The sequence below is a fragment of the Lepidochelys olivacea genome (assembly GCF_965140295.1).
Source record: "Lepidochelys olivacea isolate rLepOli2 genome assembly, chromosome: 9".
NCBI lineage: Eukaryota > Metazoa > Chordata > Testudines > Cheloniidae > Lepidochelys > Lepidochelys olivacea.
This window is the reverse complement of record NC_140419.1, coordinates 93,139,674-93,161,905: the sequence shown is the minus strand read 5'-3', so window position 1 is coordinate 93,161,905 and position 22,232 is coordinate 93,139,674. Positions and strand designations below refer to the sequence as shown.

Genomic DNA, 22,232 nt, shown 5'->3' with positions numbered 1-22,232 from the left:
ACAACTATTTCCCCATGTTTGTTCTTCACACGTTCTTGTCAACTGCTGGAAATGGCGCACCTTGATTATCACTGCAAAAGGTTGTTTTTTTTCTCTCCTGCTGGTAATATCGCACCTTACCTGATCACTCTCGTTACAGTGTGTATGATAACAACCCATTGTTTCATGTTCTCTGTGTACATAAAATCCCCCTACTGTATTTTCCACTGCACGCATCCGGTGAAGTAGGCTGTAGCTCACGAAAACTTGTGCTCACATAAATTGGTTAGTCTCTAAGGTGCCACAGGTCCTCCTTTTCTTTTTGTAGATACAGACTAACACGGCTGCTCCTCTGAAACATATTCTTTTAATGTTTTGCATCCATCTAAATGTTTGCCACTTTGTGCCTGCTCCTGCTTGGCTCTCCCTGTATGCCAATCACAGCACTTTGACATCATGTGTTACCTTAATACCCATGATTCTAAACAAAGCAATGCCAAAGGGAACAAAAGTTCTGTCAAGTCATTAAAAGAAATCTCCTTTGCCATTAACAAAACTGATGCATGATCATTTAGAGCTATTAGTGAGTGTTGCCAGTTGAAGCAGGTTGTGATTACAGAATATATGTAATAGATTTTACTCAACTAAAATTGTGTATTTGTATTATTATTTCTTAAGCAATGTAAGCTTACATAGTGTTGTGCATTAGGAGAACTATGTAAAATAAAGAAGAAGTACTTTGCCCCAAAAGACTAACAGTCCTAAGGACACAAATGGGAAATTGCTGCACACTGGAATACAAAACTTAGTGGTGGGAGGGTCACTGAAATTGGAATGGATAACTGGGGAGGTGAATTTGAATAGGGAGAGGTCCCAGGGTTTGTTAGCTGGAAAGCTGGTCATGGTATAGGAAAGAAGGCAAAAAGTGAAGGTGAGCAAAGAAGTTAGAAGCTGTCAAGAGGAAAAAGCATGAAAGAAGTGAAAGGAGAGGGATTAGGGCAGAGGTGTGTGAAACAGAAGTTATAGGATATGCAGGTGAAGCTTTCAGAGACACTTTGCGTGGAAATCCAGGCTCACTGAAGTCAATGGCGACATTTCCATTGGCTTCAGTGGAGTAAAGGTTCCACCCAAGGATTGTGAGCTAGACTTTAGTTAGGTAGAATGTAAGGAGAAGGGGATATTTTTCTTAACCCAAATGGTCTGACATGTAGATACGACAGTAGTGGCTGTTGAGGTGGGTAAAGTCAATAGTAGGAGCCACATTTATCATGTTCACTTCTGGGCACTTCATTACCTAGATATTGACAAATCAGAGGGAGTTCAGAAAAGAGCAACAAAATGATGAGAGAGGGTGGAGGGGATGACTTATTAGGTAAGATTATAAGAGTCAAATATACAATATACATGAGGAGTAAGATTGAGCATAAAAGTGCACAGATGTATATGAATGATGTAAATACCATGGAGGGATATGAATTATTTAGAGTGATGGAAGAGGTTATCCATAGAAATGATAGGATGAAATGAAAATGGGAAAATATAGCCTGTTTGTCAGGGGAAATGTCCTGACCATGAGATCAGTAAAGTGTGGAATAGTCTTTCAAAGGAGGTGTGGAAGCCTCCTTGCCTGAGACTTTTAGAACTAGACTGGCCACAGCACTAGAAGTGTGTATAGGGAAAGAATCCTGCAGAAGACATACTAGACGACCTAATAGGTAATTTTTGTTTCTAGTTTCTATCATGCTATTAATTTAAACATTATGCCTGTGTCAAGATTTGAGAATGAGGAGGGACACACAGTTAGTGGCTGTCCCAACCAAAGCTCTGCAGCATGGGCTGATGTGGGTGGGGATGGAGGGCAAGAGGCTTGAACAAGGATTGGCTTCCCCTAACCAGGCTCTAGTAACTAAAGGCTCCAAGGGCACCTTTGAAAGTATCCCCCCAAATTGTGGCTGCAGTGTGCATGGGGAGTGGGTTCATTGTGCACATTCTCCCAAATCTAGTGTACCCATGCAAGATAGGCATAATAAAAACCTATTGTACATGCATATAACTTAACTGTTGCCAAATGTATATATACCCCCACCCCAAAGTGCTCTTAAAATCCTGAAAGTTATTGCTCATATATTTATTTGCAGTATTTAAGGTATTTGTGCGGTTTTCTACATTTAGAATGGGGAATTACGGCAGATAGCATCAGTAATGTTTAAAAACCTAGATTGCTACATTGTGAGATTTTACCAGCACCTACTTGTCTGTGTGTGCATGTGTGTAGATGTAATGCATATTTTTAAGAGACACAGAGGATCTCTCAAGACTCTCAAGATGGATTCCTGTGTGCGTTTCAGTCTTTAGAGGATATTTAACCTGTAACAGGCCCAGGAAGTGAGAGACTGAGGAATCAGTAACTCTGAAACCTACCGTTAGAGTCTAACCAGTGTTTTACTATAATACATGTTCAGGGTTTAAGAGTTGTCTTAGCTGTTAGTGTATTAAGATGTATAAAAAGATGCTTGTTAACAAGTTTACTCTTAACTATTATCATCTTTGCCCTAAATTGTAGCATGTTGTAAGTTAAAACGTACCCTGCGTTCTCACTGAACTCTGTATATTGGAGTAACGGTTGATATCTTCATCATTTGTAAACGTTTCCAGCAATTTTAGTGCCCTTTTTTAACTGTGGGGAAATCAGGGTACTATATTCTTTCTAAACTACTGTTTGTAGCAAAACACTTACAAAAATATCTTTAAGAAACTGTAGAGATGAATCTTTCTACTGATTTGTGTTATTTAAATTGGCAAATTCTGTTGGTAATGATCACTGGATGAAGGGTATTTCAAAGAATGGGGTATTTCTTTGTTAGCTGTGGTTCAATAGATCTATTTACTTCCCTAGTTGCTTTTAACCAATAAACTTTGCATTCTGTGACTGACTGACTGACTTCTTCTTTTTTTTTTTAAACCTAGGTTAGCCTTCCCAATGACAGCTGTGTGGAAGAAATATTACGGGTGAGTTTAATGCTTTTGCTCCTATATCATCTTCTAATTATGGTTCTGGTGTCTCATCTTTGTTCAGTAAGCTATACAGAGTTCACAATATTATATTTAAATAACACTAAACTAGTGAGTACAAAATTAAAGAGACACTGTCAAGGTTTTCTAGGCCCAAAATATTATCTATGTTGGGGTTAGTTCTATATACCCTCATTTCTCCTTTTCCAAAGTTATGTCTACACTACAGTGCCTATGTCGGCCTAACTATGGTGGCATTGCCCCTTAGTATAGATGCTGCGTACACCGATTGAAGGAATTTTTCAGACAATGTGGGAACGCCCCCTCCCCAAACAATGTTAGCTACGCTGATTGAAGCACTCTTCTGTCGGCATAGCTGCATTTACACTGGGGATTTTCTCGGCATGTCTTTAGGCGGTGTGTTTTTTTCCACAGTTTTAAGTGTAGACCAATCCCAGGTAATCCCAGTCACAGTTCAGGGCTAGCTGCACTATTGACCGCTCTCAGTCTCAATGAGTGCAGCCCCTTCAGGTGACCAGCCTCTTGTGTTCCAATCCTGGGGAAGAATCCCATGATTTTCCCACTCTCAGTCTAGGTGCTAGGCTGCAACCACCCTGAGTACCAAATACAATTGCCTAGTGGTCCCAACTGGATTCAAGCCCTGCAAATCTGCCCTTCAGGAGCTGTGTGCAGTGGTAAACACAGGTCTCAAAATAGCCTCTTGCAAACAAAGTATTGTTTAATCTGAAGAGCAGGAACAAACCATAAGAGGAAATAGGGTTTTTAACATAAAGAACAGCCTACATTCATGAATAAAATTTACGTATGCCTAGCTTATCCCAGAAACCCTAATCTTGGGGAATTTTGGGGGGTGGAGGGAAGGTCAGCCTGCACCACAGTGGTCTCTGTATCTCTCCCTCTTTGTGCATCAGGGCATGGATTTTTATCCACTCCAAAGTCCTTTGTTTCCATTTCATGCGTCAGGACCCTCCTTCCTGGCATCACTGTCTACAATGCTGCTCTCAGGATAAAATTGCAAAGGGATCGACACCTACACTGTCCTTTTAAATCTCTGTGAATGGAGGGCTATCAGAAATGTTTGCCTGCTTTCCTGCCTACCTATAAACTAACCCATACCTGAATCAACCCCTAATAACCATAAAGCAAACACCACAATAACAATCAAACACACAGATGGCCATATAACGTCAGTAAAATAATACTGGCGTTTTTGACTAGAGCTGGTTGGGAATTTTTCAACTAATCATTTTTTCATCAAAAAGTACACATTTGCCAAAACCTGTTCACAAACCAGAGTCAGTTAAATGAATTTCCTCACTCAAAATAACAAAAAAGGAAAAAAAGTTTATTCAGGTTTTTTTGGTTCACAAATCATTTTGACTTGACTTCTCATCCTGGTTCAAGATGGAGAAAAAATTCTGAAATCTTGAAAATATTTGCAGATAGGAGAAACATTTTCTGCCCAGCTCGATTTCCCATGCTCTTCACCGTCCCATTGAAACCAATAAATTTCCAGTGTTCCTCTATAATTTGAGGTCCCTTCTAATCCTATGATTCGATGATTCTAAACCAATGTGGAAAGCTAGCACTAGTGTGGTATCTGATGATAATAAATGTGAAATTGTGTATCCCATGGAGTAATACATCCAAGGAAGGAAAAAACTTTGGTTTCAAGCTTCGCAAGGGTTATTATGTAAAGAATAGAGAGGGAGGAAAAAATAAGGTTGAAAAAATTATTAAAAGTACTTTTTGTGTTTTTAAATCTGTTTCTCCATCTGTGTTGTTTATATATTTGAATTATGTTTGTTAATATTGGAAGGAATTAACTGCTGGATGGGAAAGCAGTTATTTTCAGAAAAACAATGTCAGAAAGAAGTATAAAGTAAATTACTATTTCCAAGGGTCAGTCATTCGGGTGACTGTTTTAATGCATGAACAGCACATATACTTACAAAACGCAAGAATATCTTACGGGGATCTGATCCTGTTCCCATTGAAGTTGATGGCAAATCTCTTACTATCTTCAGTGGCTGCATAGTTAGACACTAATATTGTATTACTGCTACCCTTGTGACCTACTGGTAGTGATCTGCATTGGCATGGACTGAGTTTACATTTCTCAGGCCTCGCACTAAAGCTTGTTGAAATCAGTGTGAGTATCTCCATTTACTTTAATTGGCCTTGGATCAGATACATACTCCCTAGGAGCCACTTTTGCTGATGTTGAGTAGCACCTTATTCCATGAGTAGGCCTATTAAAATCAATGGAACTAAACTCAGTGTGAACAAAGTGCCAGAATCTGGCCTTAGGCTAATAGGGCTGACTAAACCTGGCCATATTCTGCTCAGATACATTGGTGTGAATCCAGAGTAACTCCATCATAACCAAACATTTTACTACTAAGGCTGCTTATCAAACACTTTGTAACTATTGGCAATCCCTGCTAAAGACAGAACGAGGACTAGCATATTGCTGAGATATATTTGCAAAGTTGTGTGGGGAACTTTCTCAGAGCCAGTTGGTAATATACCTGGCTCCAGCCTGTTATATCAGTCTCCCTTGAGTGTATTTCACTCCAGGTATTTAAGAAAGTAAGGAAAGTAAACAAGTAAGCAGAGAGCCCTCTGATTTTAGAAATTTTTTTTTTTTTTAGGATGATCTTGATTAGTGTTTTTTGTAGACCTAGAGGTTTGGGATTCCTAACAGATGCTAACAAATAAAAATGGAGTTTAACTGAGTTTACGGTCAGAACTTACCAGCCAAGAGAGGGGGAAAAGTCCTGTGTCCATTCAGACCCCTGAGTCTTCTGAGACAAAATTTCAGTGTTTCAGATTTCCTGAAACACTTAGCCACTTATGTCATCTTGTGTAAGTGCCTGGAGAACTGCTCATGATACCATAACTAAAGGTTAATGATAGACCAGTCTCCTGTTGATTTTGCTTTTCTAACCCGCATGGCTGAGAAGTTTTGTTTAAAAAAACCCGTTGCCTTCAAACTAAAGCCAAACTGTAAAAGTAATACAGCACATTTGCATTGATTACAGGTTACCAGCACTAGACAGATAGATGGAGATGGATAGATGGAGTTAGATAGGCCTCCTTCTGTTCCAAAATATCTCTTACTATTTAAAGACAATGTGATATCCATGGAAGAGCAAATAAAATGAAAAAACAAAACCCAAGAAAATATTTTTCTTTATTCGTATGCAACTAATAATATGGATTTAAATTAACCTGTAAATTGCTAGTCATATAAAAAAAGAATTCATTAGAAAATTGTGATACAAACTAGAAAAAAAAACCCAGATGCTTTAAACCAAGGTTCGGAGTCCGATGCTTTTGTTTCTTACACCAGTGTGCTCTAATGTTGTTGTTATGTGGTGTTTGCATTGCAGTAACATGGAGAGACTAGGGACCATTATGCTAGGCACTTTACAGACACATAACAAAAAGGCAGTCTCTATCCAAAGAGTTTAGGATCTAAATTAGTAGAGTTACTCCTGATTTACATCATTGGCAAGGAGAGGAGATTCAGGCCTGCTGAGCATTAATTTACATCACTTTGACTTTCAAAGTTGTGTCCAATATGGTTTTGGAACCAATACTGAGTACTGTGATTAGAGGCCAGCATCTGCTTTCATTTATACAAGTGTAAATCTGAATTAACACTTTTGACTTAAATGCCTCTTCTTGTAACCTTTGGTGGATCTGATGCCACTAGACAGCTCCAGTACTTGCATGACTGGAACACAGTGATTGAGACTGTAGTCATCCCATGCACACCTGCCTGGGGCTAGCCACGGTCTCGTGATATATGTGTAGGGAACCAAATACTGCCCTCAGATTCATTTTCAGCTCCTGTGCTTTTCATTGCGGGGGCCAGGCAGGGGGCAAAATTTATCCCAGTGAATGCAAGCTAACAGTGGTGTTTCACTGCAATGGGATTTCTGCAGAATACTGCAGGAATCTCCTTTAGGACGTATTAGCTCTGTCCTAGAAAATCTTGCTGACTCGGCAGGAATTAGAGCCAGTTAAGTCTACTCTCACTGCAAGAATCACTCTGCCAGCCAGTGAAATGCAGCCACCTCTGGAATGAAATAGGTCATAGTACAAAACACTACATATAGCTTTAGAACAGGAAAAGGTTACTTCATGCCTTTGAAATTCCATGAGGAATTTTAGGAAGGCTGAACGTAATTACCCCTATTGAGATTTAGGGCCAGATCTTCAGCTGATGCAAAGTGGCATAGCCCCACTGGAATCAAGATCTGGCCCTATATATAAAAAAGCAATCATTTCTGTGTTGCTAAATTGCTCTTTTTACAGTGAGGTAAACATTTAAATCTAAAAAACTGGCACTGCATAGCAGGGCAGAAAGAATTCTAGAAGGTGTCTATTTCATGGTAGTGTAGTGTCAAGTAACTAGATGGATTTCTGATATTATACAGACAGCTGTGGTATTAATTAAAAGCTTTCTAGTCTAGAAGCAAAACAAATCCTAAATATAATTTAGATTGTAATTAGTATAAAAATGACTGGAGTTAAATAAGAAAAGTCTATAATTTATACTGTCTTCTATTCTTCTGATGACTAGCTCATATCTAATGACATTGCAGAATATGTAAATGGATCAGCAGGTGAAAATGCCCTTGACTGGGTAAATTATGTGTAGTAGTACCTTTCTCATGCCATTTGAAAGCACTAATGGATTTAATATGTATTATCCATAGCGGAGGTGAGCTGTTCACAGAGCAAAATTAGCCTGTAACAGATATAGCCCATTATTTGCCCCTCAGTAATTGTTTTCTCTCCTAAAATACAAACCAACACTGAAGAACGATGCTAAACCTAATTATAATAATTGTAATTTGAAAAATACAGGTACGCTGTCCAACATGGTTACAAATGCACTTAGTAGCTGACAAGCAGTTTAAATATTTTCATGTGAAATCTGGGGGTTTGCTGAGAGGGACATGATGTGAATTTAAAACAATTCTACAGACGTCATTGGACAAGTGAATAATGAGCTGACTGGCCTAGTAAATCATGTGAACCTGTCAAATGTGGGAACACGTTGGGGAGGAGATGATGTCCAATAACAGTAACTTAGCAACCTAGCATTTAGCTGTCCAGAGAATGAGTAAGAGTAGCCACTTTTAAATAGCTGAGTAAATAAACGAATCCCTATATGTCTTAGGTGTGCCATAAAAATAGCCCTGCACTGTATGTTTTTTGTCAAGCTCCTTCTTTCTCCTGGATAACATGATTTATTATTTCTATTGAAATGAAAAAAGAGATTGAAAAGTGAACTCACGTGTAAATGTGTATCCATGCCCTCTGTACCTTGGCTGGAGGGAAGGCTCAGGAAGCATTCCTTGAACAGACAGTCACCTGCTTTGAAGACTACATTGTGTGTCAAGTACTTTCTCCCCCCCCCCCCTCCACCTTCCCCTTTAGACCTCATTTATGAACACAAATATTTTTATGGGTAAAAATAATTAAAATAAATATAAAATAAAACAATTAATTTCTCCAGAATCCCCAAATCAACACACTGCCAACTTTAAAATAATGTTTTCTCAGTAGATGAAGGGCCAATTTTTGCTCTTCCATCAGTGTAAATCGAAGGGTAGTTCCACTGACCCCTGAATTCTTCTCTCATTTACAACAATGTAGATCAGGAGTAGCTCCACGTCCTCCTGTTGCTGTACTAAGCTGATTTATCCCTGAATTATTCTGGTGTAAATGAGAGCAGAACTTAGCCCTAAGCCTGCAACTAAGCACAGAATTCAGCCCGATGGGCCTATGATGTAGCCGTCACTCTGGAAAGATGAGAATGCTATGTGGTTTGTTCATACCAGAGTTTTGTCGGTGATCTTGTTAACACCAGCAGGAGTAATGCCAATGAAGCCAATAGAATTACCTAGGCCTGTTTTTCTGGTGTTTTACTCCTTATATAGCCATTTAAAGCAGTGCCATAGTGGGCCCTGTCTTCAGTTGAATTCAGGTTGTTCCAAGACCGAGGGGAGGGCAAAGATGGCTGTATGCCACCTTATGCCCCCAATTCTAGGGCAGTGCCCCAGTGCAGTGTAGACTAGCCTTGGGATGCTCTATGTTACATCTGAGTCATTCTGGCCGTTGAGGATCATTGGAGCACTGCAGTATCCCAGCCATGTCTCTTCACAGTGGCAATGCTCCTCATTCGCCCCCTGTGGAAGGCTGGCTATCTTAATTTTGTGCTAATAGAGGATTCCCCTGTGTAAGGGATGTCATCATGTGACCACCTAGGCCAACTTTAAGTCTGCTGTGTTCTGCCAGATCAGAGCCAAGCAGACATAGTGGGGCAGGGGCAGGATCTGACGCTGGGGAGTGCATAGTTGGTGTAAAATGCTTCCAAATAAGAATGGTGGTATTTTGCACCTGCTTGGCACAGGTGTAAATGACTACAGAAAGGTGAAGGCAATGAAAGATCAGGACCTCCGCAGTATAGACAAGTGGAAGTGAGATCAGTTTCAGGCCTCAAGTAATTGGCCTGCAGACATCTTATTTTGTATTTTTAAAATGTTAAGCAAATTAGTTGGCAATGCACTTTGAAATGCAAAGATTGGTAATTACACAACAAGTCTATTCTGGCCTATCTGTACTGGAACAATAGAAAGATTACAAACAGATAGAGGGAGGTTACACTGTACCTATTTCCAACACAATATTCAACTCTGTTTTCTTATCGCCTTGAATGTAATATTTTAACACATATTTTGCAGTGCCAAATTGAAATGTTCCCAATTTCAGTCACATTATTTAATTCTACTATCATTGCCAGATTTAATATTACTGCTAAAATTACTATAAAGTAAATTGGCACCATCACAAAGAACACAACATTGACTAGCATTTGGCAATGTGTTAATGTATCTGAAGAGAATAAGGTGATTCTCATCTGTCAAATGAATGAAAATGTACTAATTTGGTCCCATTTCCGATGCTCTTCACCCACTCAGTTATACAAAAGGAGCCACTTTGTAGGCTTTTTTTCTCTTTATAATCATCTCAGGAGTCAGTTAACATAGATTTTAATGTCTCACATGATGTACATCCTTGCTCCCATTAAATACACTCAGTGTCATGGCAAAGATTGTAGGAAAAATGGAAAACTGCACAAAAGGAATCCAGGTTGGGGATGAAGAGAGTAAGATTACCATTAAAGATGGGAAAATTGGCTTATGTGAAATAGAGCCAACCTCAAACATTGCTCAAACATCTAACTGAACTCAAACTGCACCTCTTTGTGGTGTTTGAAAAAAGTTTTGTTAGCTTTATATAATACTTTCAAATGCCTCTAAACTTTGAGGACCAGAGAGAACTGGAAACATAAAAACAAAATACTGTGAGAGAGGCAGTTTATGGGGCTTCTTGCAATTGACTGGCAACATGGACTTTTCTCACAAGATTTCCAGTCCAGATTTGCAGGCCCAAGGGGCCCGAGTCTCCCCTCAGTTACGTCAATGTACATACAGAGTAGCTCCATTGAATTCAGCAATTACTTCAGTGAAAGAGAGGAGAATTGGAATGAGATCAATCCAGGTGGTGTTCAATCTGCCGGGAGGCAACATCCCTTTGAGTTTTGCCATGGTGATGACTTACAGTGTTATGGCCCTTCACCAAAGCTGTACTAAGTGTCCTCTCTTGAGTGTCTGAGGGAGTGCATAAATCCCTTGTAAAAACTGTAGTAGGAAGCTTTGAATGGACTCTACCTGGCCATCCTGAAGTACCAGATTACAAAGTGATAACAACTTGTGACCTATGGAACAAGCTTCTATCAAACATAAGAGCCACTAGAGGCTAGCATGCTCCACTTCTGTATACTACGAAGATAAATCAATCTATAAATAAAGTCATGTTTTGAAACACACACCGTTAAATATTTCTCTGTTCTCCAATGAATCATTTCTGTATTTCATCTTATCCTGTCATAGTGAAACACGGTAAATATGGGCATGAGTGTTTAAACTGCTGGCAGTGTTACCTTTCACTTAAGTAGATTAATAATGCGTAGTTTACATAACAAATTCTGTGCCTTGGGCACAGAAATGCGACATTTCAAACATATTCTAATGGAGCCATTAGGGTTTGTGAATGAGTATTTGTTTTACAAACAGTTGTGGTATGAAATGACAGAACCAATCTCATTTTCTGTCAGATCTTTATCTAATAGAAGGGGAGGGCTGCACTCTGTCAGCCTTCAGGGCAGGGACTGCAGGTTTAAAGCAACAAGCTAAGATCTATGATGTACAGCTGGTGGGAAACCCCATATAAATTAGCCAGGCCGAAGGAGCTGGTTGGTCTGTTGAAGGATAAGTTGGCCCCCATGTAGTTAGCTCAGAGAGAGATCGCACGCTCTTTTCTCCTCCTCTCTCTTGGTATTCAGGGCTGGAGTTGGGGCTAAACAGGCCAGCAATGATCAAGAGAAAAGTAGGACTGGCATGGAGCCACAGGTACCAACTTTTCAGTGCCAGGGGGTGCTTGACCCCTGGCTCTGCCCTAGGCCCTGCCCCCACTCCACCCTTCCCCCAAGGCCACACCCATGCCCTGCCTCTTCCCACCCCCGCTCCACCTCTTCCTGCCCAGTCCCACTCCCTCCCCCGAGCTCATCGCATCCTCGCTCCTCCCCCCTCCTCCCCAGCCTCCTGCATGCTGTAAAACAGCTGTTCCCAGTGGGCAGGAGGCATGGGGAGAGAGGGGGAGGTGCTGATCCATGGAGCCCGTCAGCGGGCAGGAGGCACTGAGGGGGTGGGGGGAACTGATAGGGGAGGCTGCTGGATGGTGCTCAGCACCCAGCATTTTTTCCCTTTGGGTGCTCCAGCTCCGGAGCACCCACAGAGTCAGCACCTATGCATGGAGCATGTGATTGGATGCCTGTTCAAAAAGCTTATCCCCAGTTGTGCCTTATAGACATAGCTGCTCATATGTTGCACAGCCCCAGTGGGAACTCCAGGAAGCATTGTGTGTAATGCATCCCCGAGCTCACTACCATACAGTAAGAGTGATGCTTACCCCACGGAGAACAATATCACAAAGGCAGTGTGGGCTCATCTCCTTCTCCTTCCACCTAAACTCCCTACTTATTTGCCAAGATTTCCTTCAGATGTTTTCAGCTGCTGTTGTCCCTGCTTCATTAGATCCCTCAGTAGATCCCTGTAGATGTCTAACAAGGAAGATTGGTGCTTCCAGGGGTAAATTAAACCCAGTTGTTCCCTGCAATCCCATGAAACACAGAGGGGATGGAGTGTTGGACTCTCCTGTTCTGGGAAAGACTGGTCCCACTACAACTGGTTTCTGGGGACATCCACTATGACCGTGTAATGGACAAGAAACTCAGAAACAGGCCACAAATTGGGAAAGGAAATGACAACCTCAGATTGGCAAGGAGTAGGGGGACTAAAATAGGGAAAGAACAAGTTAAAAATGACTTAGATAAGTTAGATGTCTTCAAGTCACCAGGGCTAGTTGAAATACATCCTAGAGGAGACATTGAGGAGACATCTGAGCCATTAGCGATTATTTTTGAAAAGTCATGGAAGCTAGGTGAGATTCCAGAAGCCTGGAAAAGGGCAAATAGAGTGCCAATCTATAACAAAGGGAATAAGGATAACCCAGGGAATTACAGACCAGTTATCTTAACTTCTGTACCCGGAAAGATAATGGAGCAAATAATTAAACAATCAATTTGCAGACACCTCGAAGATAATAAGGTGATAAATAACTGTCAACATGGATTTGTCAAGGACAAATCATGTCAAACCAACCTAATTGCTTTCTGTGACGAGGTAACAAGCCCTGTGGATAGTGGGGAAGTGGTAGATATGCTATATCTTGACTTCAATAAGGATTTTGATACTGTCTTGCATGACCTTCTCATAAACAAACAAGGGAAATACAACTTAGATGGAGCTATTATAAGGTGGGTGCATAACTGGTTGGAAAACCGTTCCCAGAGAGTAGTTATCAGTGGTTCAGTCAAGCTGGAAGAGCATAACAAGTGGGGTCCTGCAGGGATCAGTCCTGGGTCCAGTTCTGTTCAATATCTTCATCAATGATTTAGATAATGGCATAGAGTACACTTATAAAGTCTGTGGATGATTACAAGCTTGGAAGGGCTGCAAGTCAGCAGTGTGCCCTTGTTGCCAAGAAGGCCAATGGCATTTTGGGATGTATAAGTAGGGGCATAGCGAGCAGATCGAGGGACGTGATCGTTCCCCTCTATTCGACATTGGTGAGGCCTCATCTGGAGTACTGTGTCCAGTTTTGGGCCCCACACTTCAAGAAGGATGTGGATAAATTGGAGAGAGTCCAGCGAAGGGCAACAAAAATGATTAGGGGACTGGAACACATGAGTTATGAGGAGAGGCTGAGGGAGCTGGGATTGTTTAGCCTGCAGAAGAGAAGAATGAGGGGGGATTTGATAGCTGCTTTCAACTACCTGAAAGGGGGTTCCAAAGAGGATGGCTCTAGACTGTTCTCAATGGTAGCAGATGACAGAACGAGGAGTAATGGTCTCAAGTTGCAGTGGGGGAGGTTTAGATTGGATATTAGGAAAAACTTTTTCACTAAGAGGGTGGTGAAACACTGGAATGCGTTACCTAGGGAGGTGGTAGAATCTCCTTCCTTAGAGGTTTTTAAGGTCAGGCTTGACAAAGCCCTGGCTGGGATGATTTAACTGGAATTGGTCCTGCTTCAAGCAGGGGGTTGGACTAGATGACCTTCTGGGGTCCCTTCCAACCCTGATATTCTATGATTCTATGATTCTAAGTGCTTTTGACGGTAGGATTAAAATTCAAAATTATCTGGACAAACTGGAGGAATGATCTGAAGTAAATAGGATGAAATTCTATAAGGACAAATGCAAAGTACTCCTCTTAGAAAGGAACAATCAGTTGCACACATACAAAATGAGAAAGTACTCCTGCAGAAAGGGACCTGAGGGTCAGAGTGGATCATAAGCTAAATATGAGTGAACACTGTAACACTATTGCAAAAAAAAGCAAATATCATTCTGGAATGTATTAGCAGGAGTGTTGTAAGCAAGACTAAAGTAGTAATTCTTCCACTCTACTCCATGCTGATTAGGCCTCAGCTGGAGTATTGTATCCAGTTCTGGGCACCACATTTCAGGAAAGATGTGGACTAACTGGAGAAAGTCCAGCGAAGAGCAACAAAAATAATTAAAGGTCTAGAAAACATGACCTATGATGGAAGATTGAAAAAATTAGGTTTGTTTAGTCTGAGAAGAGAAGACTGAGGAGGGGATATGTTTTCAAGTACATAAAGGTTGTTACAAAGAGGAGGAAGAAAAATTGTTCTCTTTAACTTCTGAGGATGGAAGCTGGGAATGGGCAACAGGAGATGGATCACTTGATGATTATTCATTCCTTCTGAAGCACCAGGCATTGGCCACTGTTGGAAAACAGGATACTGGGCTAGATGGACCTTTGGTCTGACCCAGCATGGCTGTTCTTATGTTCTTAGGACAAGAGGCAATAGGCTTAAATTGCATCAGGGATGGTTTAGGTTGGACATCAGGAAAAACTTCCTAATTCTCAGAGCCAGGGACAAATTGTAGGAGCCTATCTTCAATCTTATTATCCTCAGAGGCTACATGCAGGCATAACCGGTCCATATGCAGTAAATTGAAAGAAAAAGGAAAGACCATAAACCAGAGATGAGGCTGAATCAGAACCAGAGGGTAAGAAGAGGAGGCACAAGACAGATTCTTTCAATCAGAATGCTTTGAAATGCCTCTCAGGCAGGCCATTGCAGCTCAAGATATTCTGCTACACAAACCTCCCAAGAAGGAAAGTAAGGAGGAACGAGATGGAGAGAAGCCACTACAAAGCTTTTATAAGATCAGAAGCTACAACCGTATAACCCACTTCATACCACGCTGGAGGTTGATGTAAGAGAGGGATGGAAGTATCTGGCTCCAACCAATCATCTTAAGAATTTTTGTACCCGCATTCCCAATGTGCAACAAGCCAAATCTGACCTGTGTCACTCCACATCTCTTCTTCTCTGACCAAGAACATATAGATCCCAGCCAAGGGGCATTTCCTCCTACGGAGACTCAGGAGAAATTGAGGTGACATCATCCATCCTGATGGCCTTGGCAGCCTCCATGTGATTTGCAGGGGCAGTCATAACTTAGACAGGCACTCTAAAAGGCATCATCTATCTCAAAAGCAAGACATTCCAAAGTCCTAGGGGCTTCTGTCAAGAAATCTTTCTGGCCGCAGCCATTGTTTTGGGTGCAACTGTGGATGCCCTGTGACTCATGTCCACATCCCATCAGTATGTCCACACCACGTAGCCTTGAGACCACCATGCTCACAGCACATCCATTTGAACCCTTTTGGGAGGTGGTTTTATACTTCCTATCCATCAAGCTTGTCTCAGCTGGTGAGGTCTTCAGAACAGGCCACGCCCTTCCTAACAGAAATGGACAGATTTGCTTCTGCCCCCAAATGAGTTGAACACCTTTTATAATGGATGTGTAGACATCTCAAAGAATTTTTTGGTAAGCATAGATAAAATTTCCTGTGTCCATCCTTGCCTCTGTTTCCCTGGGTGACCTTGAGATGCCACTTAGCCCTCAGTTTTCCTATCTATAAAATGGGGAAATAATATTGCATAGGGGTACAATGAGACTAAATTCATTGTTTGCAAAGTGCATTGAGACCCTCAGCTGGAAGGTGCTGTACCATGTCAAGTATTACTGCTGTTCTATTATAACAGCACAAAGGCGGTCTTGGGCCGCCGTCCTCCCCCCCGCCACCAGCGGCAGTCCTGGGCCATGTGCCACCGCCCCTGCCCTCCCCCAGCACCAGCAGCCGCCCCCGGGCCATGTGCCGCCACCCCCCAGCACCAGCAGTGGTCCTGGGCCATGCATCACCTCTCGCCCCAGAGCACCCGCGGTGCCCCCGTCATGCATTTAAAATTACACTGGACGCTACGGGTTAGCCATCTCTGTGGAAGATTGCTAACATTTCCTTGAAGAAAGCATGGTGCTCAATTTAATGTTCCAAGCCCTCTTATGGATTTTCAATCTGTTTTAGCCATATATCTCAAAATGTGCTTAACATTATGGGGTAAGGTTATTGAATACGTAAGGTCCTTTCAATTTCTTAATACAGGACATGTTTCGTAATATGCATGTGAGAAGAATGCACGTTCCATGGATGGAGAGACTTTTTTGAACTTTTCAAACTGTCGCATTAAAATTGTCACAATTGTTTAATTAGCGAATAGATCCTGCCACACTGATTTATGTCAGCCATGTAACATTCTCTGTGGATAGCTGGCAATTCCCTGACGAGAACGATTTGTAGTTGTGGCCCTGTCATAGTTGTCAGTAGAAACCTCTATTTTCTGCAATTTACAGCTCCTCTGTAAAAATCTGACGTGGGCCAAAACTTCCATACAAAGTCCCCACCCAAGAATAAATAGGTTGTTACAAGGAGATAAAAAAAGTTTGCTCCTGACCCTGTAGAGGAAAGAAACAAATACAGTATGGAGATTTACTGGTTCTGGAGGCTTCCATGGCTAGACCAGAAAATCAGTGTGGCCAGAAATTCAACACTGCTGGATAGAGCACTGAACTGGGGCCCAGGAAAACTGGGTTCCATTCCCAGGTCTGCGTCTGGCCTGCTGAGTGACCTTGGGCAAGTCATTTCCCCTCCCTGTGCCTCAGTTTTCCTATCTGTAAAATGGCAATGATGATTAAGGCTAAGATTCAGTCATGAGTATTTTTAGTAAAAGTCATGGACAGGTCAGAGGCAGTAAACAAAAATTCATAACCTCTGACCTGGTCCATGACTTGTAATATCTACCCCTGACTATATCTTGGGTGCTCTGGGGCTAGGGGTGGCTGGGGGTGCTCTGGAGCAAGTTGTAGCCCAGGAGCGCCGGGGGTGCTCTGGGACAAGGGGTGGCCTGGGGGCACCGCGGGTGCTCTGGGGCGAGAGGCGATGCATGGCTCAGGACCACTGCTGGTGCTGGTGGGGCGCGGCCACTGGTGCTGGGGGGCAGCGGCACGTGGCCTGGGGGCGGCCGCTGATGCCGGGGGGGGGTGCAGGAGCAGCGGCACATGGCCCAGGACTGCCGCTGGTTGCGGGGGAAGGACGGTGGCCCAAGACCGCCGCTGGTGCTCGGGGATGGGGGGGCCAAGACTGCCCCAGTAGCGACTGGTGCAGTTGGGCCAGGAGCCACCCCAGCTGCTCAGGTGGCCCTGGAATCAGTCGCATCAGCTGCTGCAGAAGTCCCGGAGGTTCTGTGACCTCTGTCACAGACTCGCAGGCTTAATAATGACACCAGTCTCTTTTTCGCAAAACGTTTTACATGGTGTGATGAAAAATGCTATAGAAAAGCTAGGTGGTAGCTTTACATTACAATGGTCCCTTCCAGCTTTAGAATCTGTGCATCTCTGCGAACAATGCAAAACAGGCCTCTTTTATTAAATAAATTGTTGTTGCCTCTCTCGCCCTCTCGTTAGATGAGAGGGGACTTAATCAAACTGTTCTGAACCTCAAAAAAGATTTGAGTTTGGTTTAAGGAAGGGGTGGAAGTTCTGGGAGGTGAGTCATTTTGTTTTAAACTGAATCCATGTCTGGCTAAAATTGTATTTGGGCTTTCTAACCTGTAGGCCTACGTACCTAGTCAACAAGAGGGCTGAGTTTCCAGTTTGCCTGCACAAGGAGATCACTGCAGATACTTTAATACAAATTGGGGCTCAGATTTAGTCATGAAGCACTCCCTCGTAAGAGAACAAAGTGTCAGCAGAGTTCTTCATTGGAGGCCTATTTCCATGAAAACAGTTGTCACTCTTTTTTCCTCAGCCAACTGAAGCTTTTGTTACTTTTAAAAGAAGTTTTCATGATCTCCTCATTACCATTTTTCTTAATGTGATAACTGTAAACTTCAAGAAAGCGATCTCGTTTGAAAGGATACAGCAGCCCTTAGAAATGTTATACTGACTGCTTATGTTCTCCTTTGAAATGGCTGAGGCTGGGGATTTCACTAAATGTATCATTCTGTCTGCTTTTGCCGCAGCATTGTCATTTTATAGTGTCTTTCACTTATAATACAAGCTATCCTTCAAAAAGAATGCCGTGTTACTGCATCTAGCCTTTGTATCTCTCCAGCAAAGTGAGATCAACAACTCCCTTTGGTAATTGCTGGAACATGATAATAAATTGCATGTTGTACTGAAAAAATACTCTTTGGCAGGTTTATTCCAGCTCCACTTCGTATAATAACTGGCAATTGTCATTGCTTGACACTTGCTGGAGTTATGAATAACACTAGCTGCTTAGAGCTAACTAGCAGAGTAATCATGGTTCTGCTGGGTGGTCTCTACTTGGGCGTCTATCCAGCTTGCTCGTATGACCCCTGATAAACGATTGCTAATGAACAGTCTGCTAGAGCTTTCGAGCCAGCTGAAGGCAACAAAGACAATCCATGTCATAGTCCGGTAATTTAGATACATTTTTGAAGAATGCTGATAAATTATAGAGGGTTCAGAGAGGAGCCACAAGAATGACTAAAAGATTAGAAAACATGCCTTATAGTGTTACACTCAAGGAGCTCAATCTATTTAGTTTAACAAAAAGAATGTTAAGGGATGACTTGATTACAGTTTATAAGTACCTACATGGAGAACAAGTATTTAATAATGAGCTCTTCAGTCTAGCAGAGAAAGGTGTAAAGCAAACCAACAGCTTGAAGTTGAAGTTAGACATATTCAGACTGGAAATAAGGCATACTTTTTTTAATGGTGAGAGTAATGCACCATTGCAACAATTTAGCAAGGGCCACGATGGATTCTCTGTTGCTGACAATTTTTAAATCAGGATTGGATGTTTTTTCTAACGGGTCTGCTCTAGGAATTATTGAGGGGAAGTTCTCTGGCCTGTGGTACACCGGAGGTCAGACTAGATGATCACAATGGTCCCTGCTGGCCATGGAATCTCTGAAACTAAGAATCTATGATGCCAACTGCGGGAGTTCTCTGGCCACCTGGGTCTTGCTAAGTCATCACTATAGTGTGCCTTGCACTGTTGGCTACCCCGGGTTTTCCCAGTTATAAGTGAAGCTAGGACTTGTTTTTTAGTTATTTATTCATTAGGTTCCAGCATTGTGCTGGGCACTGTACCAGACACAAAGTGAGACCGTTCCTGCCCCAAAGAGTTTACAGTCTCAGACATTGGATTTATGGGTTATTACAACAATCTGTAACTCACTAGCCCCTCTTTTACTCCTATGACTACGGGGGTGTTAACCAGCCAATTTTCCTTGAATGGTCCCTTAGAATATGTGCTAACTACTTATGTGAAACTATTTGTTCAACCTTGTATTTAGCTATGACATTCTGAGTACCCTTCCCAGACCTGAGGAGGAGGTCTATGTAGCTTGAAAGCTTGTCTGTCTCACCAACAGAAGTTGGTCCAATAAAAGATATTAGCTCACTGAGCTAGTCTGTACAGTCTCAGAGGCAGACATAGAGAAGATCTGATACGCGAGCAGCTTGTGTGCATCGTGAGTGAAGTGAATCTTTAGTTGGGACTTGTGGTAGGTTGGAAAGGTGGGTTGGCAAACTGGTAGGGAAATGGAGAAGCCACTCCATGCGTGGGAGTTTGGAAGAAAATGAGGAAATGGTGAAAAAACCACAATCTCTAAGAGGCTTGAGCTAAACGAGAATCTCCAAATGTTTATCTGTTCAGCCTTCTGACACACATTTGAGAGATTTTGACATTTCAGTAGGAGGCATTGGTGACACAATGCAGCCAGTCCATCACAGTAAGAAGGGAGAGCTACATTTCCACACATATGCAGGAAAGTTCATATTCCAGTAAAGATCTTAAGGCAATGCAGGAGATCTGGCAGAATCTTTGGTCTGAGGAAAAAAGCAGCCTTGGGAAAGACTTTTTCAATACACGATACAATGCTGTGTGCTAGCTTCAATTGTTTGTGTTTGGAATCCAATTTTAATGAAACCAAATCACAGTTTATATGAAATAACTTGGGTTAAACTCAAATGGAACATAGTGTCATTTTTTAATCTTCCCCTATATGCCAAATCAAGTGATCAGTGCGCCTGTATTAAGAATAAAGCTAATGTATTATTGGGTCAGGTTGCTGATGTTGAAATCCTTGGGGATTAGAGTGGAATCATCTTCGGCATATTGTAAGGATGTGGATTTTAAACTGGCTGGACTGGACCCAAGACTGAGTGTGCAGGGTAGAATTAAATGTTTCAATGCTAGTTCTCCAAAACAAATTGTGCAGTTTAGTTATGCCCATTATTGCATTTGGAGATGTTTCTTTTCACTGCTCAAGTGTTAGTGCTCCAGAAATTAAATGTGCTTCATAATAAGTTACATAGATCTGTCTCGTCGTGTGGATAAATAACCGGTCATTGTATTTTGTATGAAAAAAATGATTGTGTCTGGCAATGAAAAGGAGGTGGTGTAATTTATTGTACAAATGTGCAAAGGGTAGCACCATGGGGTGTTTACAGTCTTGTTTTGTAACTGTAAATTGTAATTATGTTCTCAGTGCAAACCCTAAGTTTGGGGGTTTCAAGGAAGAAAACAGTCAATATGAGACATGCTTTTTTTGCTTGTGTGGCTCTGAATGGATGGAACAAATTACCAGATTCCCTTAAACAATTGCCAGTGCTGAATAGTTTCAAGAAAACAGTTGCTTATTTGCTTGAAGGAACCCTGCCAATGTTTTTTAAATTGCAGAGATGAAATTATATGTTGGTCTTAGTAACTTTTCAAAGAATTAGCTTTTTATTGCTCATTGTGCTTTTGTTTATATGATGCTGTTCTATTGTCAGGATGTTATGCTGGAATATAACAGTTCAGTGTGTACTTCCTGTCTCCTGGGAGCTGCATGGAAATTAGATGTGCCATCCCAGGAGATTATTCCAAGCGAGTATCATTTTGAATGAAGAAAATAAATGGAATATGACTGGGCCTGTCAGTGGGGTTGGAAGCTGTGGGAGGCATTGCATTAGCGGTGCTAGGCCACAGCAAGACTTCGTCACTATGTATTGGGTAACAGAGTCATTAGTTTAGTCACCCAGAATGAGATGCAGAAAGATGCTGGGTTTTTTTGTAGGGGACTTCTGGTACAAGTGGCTGAAAAGGATCAAAAAAGGTACTAGACATTTGTATGGATCATATTAATGTCTGTAACTCCAGCTATTCTCATTAACATATTTTGGAAGGATATTAAACATCCTACCTTAGTGTTTGAGCCAGTTTTTAACTATTAGTGCTTAAGCTGGGTCCTAATGTGAGACATGAAGAAGAGCTCTGTGTAAGTTCAGAAGCTTGTCTCTTTTACCAGTAGAAATTGGCCCAGTGAAAGATATTACTTCACGCCCATTGTGGGATTCTTGTACCCTCCTCTGAAGCATCTGGGGCTGGCCACTGTCAGAGACAGGACCCTGAACTAGGTGAAGCTCAAGCAGGATCTCTCCCAGCAGATGATTCCACCCAATGGGACGGTTCTTGAGATGTGTTAATATTTCATATGGAACAGCATGGCACACTTGCTTAGTCAAGCTGCGGGGCCTTGATTGCCCATGCCACTTATACGAGAAGAGTGGCTGTACCATGCTCTTGGCTTCATGGAAGGGGAGGGGCCATCTCAGTGGCATCATCTGTTGGCCTCTCCTGGAGACCCTGCAGATGCCGCTATGTAGACATTCTGCAGGGTGTTGGCTGGCCAAAGCGGATTGAGTTGCGAATAAGCTGTATCATCCCATGCTCAAACCCCTGATTTACACGTGGAAACCCAGGAAGGAATTAATGTTAATGACTGAGGCAATGGCAGCAAGGCTCAGGGGGGCAGCTGCCTGTGCAGGATAGCTCCAGCTTCTGTGAATCTGGGATGTCTTTCCCATGATACTCCAATCTTGGGAGTCCTCACCCTTCCTTTAATCCCCTGTATGGCAACTTTCCCTTCTATTTCCCCATAAAGTTCTGCCTGGTTTGTTAGGCGATACTATTCCATTTTGCTGATTCAGTTCTGAAAGCCTGTCACTGCCCTTCTACATGTTACTCACACAAATAACCTAAACATGGCAAGAAGAGCGATGGTAAACTGCAAACTCTTAATTATGACCCCACAGGGGACTAGTTTTTCTTTCAGAAAGG

The 22,232-nt window shown here is 42.1% G+C and overlaps 1 protein-coding gene across 1 annotated transcript in view; it reads left to right on the top strand.

Moving 5' to 3' along the window:
* Positions 1-22,232, top strand: part of AFF2 (ALF transcription elongation factor 2) — a 406,623-nt gene that overhangs the window by 215,718 nt on the left and 168,673 nt on the right. Inside the window, exon 4 of the mRNA XM_084638773.1 lies at positions 2,947-2,988. Within this exon, the coding sequence (XP_084494899.1) occupies positions 2,947-2,988 (42 nt within the window). The remainder of the gene's footprint in view (positions 1-2,946; positions 2,989-22,232) is intronic.